Below are 2,426 nucleotides of genomic sequence, written 5' to 3'. Positions count from 1 at the left end.
TCTCTGCAGTGTTTGTAGTCTCTGATTTATTTTCCTGACACCGAAACATGATGTTGAGATGTTTCTCAGGTGTGAGAACACAAGACTGAGCTATTATTGGATACTAGGCTCAGCTGTTCAGGACAAAATGCCACTTATCACTAAGTGAGTGGAATCAGCGGGACTAATAGACATCCCCCATGTTTATGAGTTCCAAATTAGACATAGCACTTCAGAGAATGGAAAATGAGATTATCATTTTGGTGACGGAGCGTGGCGGCAGCGTGGAGCTGAAGGTTGCTTGGCTGTCACATAGCTCCAAGGTCATGGGTGTGATCCTTGCTTTTCTGCATTATGAGGAGTTTGATGTGTTCTCCCTGTGTCTGTATGGGTTTCCTCCGGGTGTTTAAGTTTCCTACCACAGTCCAAAATCAAATGTTGATAAGTTGATTGGCTGTGAAAATTATCCACAGATGTGAGTGTGTGATGCCCTGTGAGTAACTGGTGCCCTGTCCAGGTTGTGTTCTTGTCTTGGGGCCAATGATTCTGGTTTGGCTTTGGACATGCCACAAGTCTAATCAAGGTGAAGTAGTTACAGAGTATGAATGATTAAATCGATGAATGAATGAACCCTGAGGAAAGAAAAATCAAAAAGCAGATCCTAATACCTCCTAAAAAACAATGAGATCAGGTAGAAAAATAAAAGAAGAATTTATCGTATGTCTCCCGCTGCTCAAATGTGTCTCCTGAGGTTTAAACCTCAGTAATTTCATGTGTCTCCCCTTGAGTTTCAGTGGAGCTCTCAGTAAAGTCTCCAACTCTGCTCAGATTTGCTAGATGAACTACAGAGTGTTCTCCTTTTTCTCTATACTCTGTCTTTATTCCATCTCATGTTTATTTTCTCCAAAGAAATTTTAGGAAATTCACCAGAATGTCTTCTGAACTGTTGCAAAGCAACCTACGAGCAATAACATTTTTCTCTGAAAAATATAAATAACAATAGATATAAGTACTTTGAGACACAATTACAAATGGGAAACAAGCTTAATAAGTCACTAAATGTCTACCCACGTATTTTCAGATAAAAATAAACAATAACTCACACCTGCTTTGACCCTCAGAAACTCATTCTGCCGGAATAACTCCTCTGAAGCCATGTGGGAACAACAAAGCAACTACTCCCAAACCAACTTCACCATGGAACCTACCCTCTCCCCCTATAACATCACCCTGGAACTTCCTAACACCACTCATAAGCCTTTCAGTGTGTTTGACGGCTGTGACCACATGGTGGAGGGCATCCTCTTCGATCTGGTGGTGCAAACCTTTAACATAGTGGTGGGGTTTCCAGCCAACCTCTTGGTCATTGCCATATTGATTCGCAACAGGCATGAGCCGTCCACTTCAGACATTTTTCTGGGCTGCTTGGCCTTCATGGATGCATATTTTGGGCTCATGGTGCCCATAAGCTTCCTCAACTTCTACCACTGGAGGAGCATGCAAAGCTGGATGGCAATGAAGTTCTCGTATGGCGTGAAGGACACAAGTGGCCCTCTTTTCCTTTCTTGTATTTGCTTGGACAGATTTATAGCAGTCCTCTTCCCTATAACCTTCGGACAACTGAAGGATAGTAAGTACAGGATCGGCCTCTCTGTGTTGGTCCTGTGCCTCACCTTTGCTTACGCCTCGGCTAAAACCGTTGGAGGCCTCCCCAACTTTGAGAAGGTTTTCACAGGCGAGATCCTAGCCATATTTGCCTGGATGGTGGTCTGCAACTTGTCCATTCTTTGGGCACTGAAACGCTCAAGAGGTGCAGGCAAAGATGAGATGCATCCCATGAAGAAGAAGGCCTTCAAGATGGTGCTCTCTCTTCTGGGCATTATTGTGTGCAACTACTTGCCTCCAGTAGCTCTATTCCCCTTTCAGGATCACTACACTCCAATGGCCTTCACCTGCTACATTCAGCCGGTGGGTTTTGCTTTCCTCAACATCAGCAGCAGCATCCAGCCCCTTGTCTACCTGTCCCGCCTGGAGAAGGTGCCCTTCCTACCCCAGTTCTGTTTAAACAGGCTCTCCTGCAAGGGTAAAAAAGAGGTGTCAGCAACTTAGAGGACTAAAGGATCTGTAGAAGTGGATGTGGGTGCAGGAGAGTATGGTTGAATGGTGGCAATATTTTGCATGAGAAAATATTTTTAGTGTATTTAATGTTAATAGTTTGTTTAGTAGATCTAACAAAATGTAAATTAGAATCTCAAATGTTGTCAGTCTTAAGACTATCTAATGTATACACTCTTCCTTGTAAGTCGCTTTGAATAAAAGCATCTGCCAAATGCATAAATGTAAATGTAAAATACACCTTCCTTGTCCATTTTGTTTAAGTGTAGGGACAGGGTCCAGACCATTGCAGCCTTTGTTGCGATGAAGCGATTTGTAGAGTATGAATGCAT

At 43.1% G+C, this 2,426-nt stretch overlaps 1 protein-coding gene across 1 annotated transcript; it reads left to right on the top strand.

Moving 5' to 3' along the window:
• Positions 1 to 1,134: 1,134 nt before the first annotated feature.
• On the top strand, positions 1,135 to 2,088 carry LOC136699436 (G-protein coupled receptor 183-like). Its single transcript, XM_066674142.1, has one exon. The coding sequence runs from the start codon at positions 1,135 to 1,137 to the stop codon at positions 2,086 to 2,088; it is 954 nt and encodes a 317-aa protein (XP_066530239.1).
• The last annotated feature ends 338 nt before the right edge of the window (positions 2,089 to 2,426 follow it).

The sequence above is a fragment of the Hoplias malabaricus genome, chromosome 6 (genome assembly GCF_029633855.1).
Source record: "Hoplias malabaricus isolate fHopMal1 chromosome 6, fHopMal1.hap1, whole genome shotgun sequence".
Lineage (NCBI taxonomy): Eukaryota > Metazoa > Chordata > Actinopteri > Characiformes > Erythrinidae > Hoplias > Hoplias malabaricus.
This window is presented reverse-complemented; position numbering and strand designations above follow the sequence as displayed.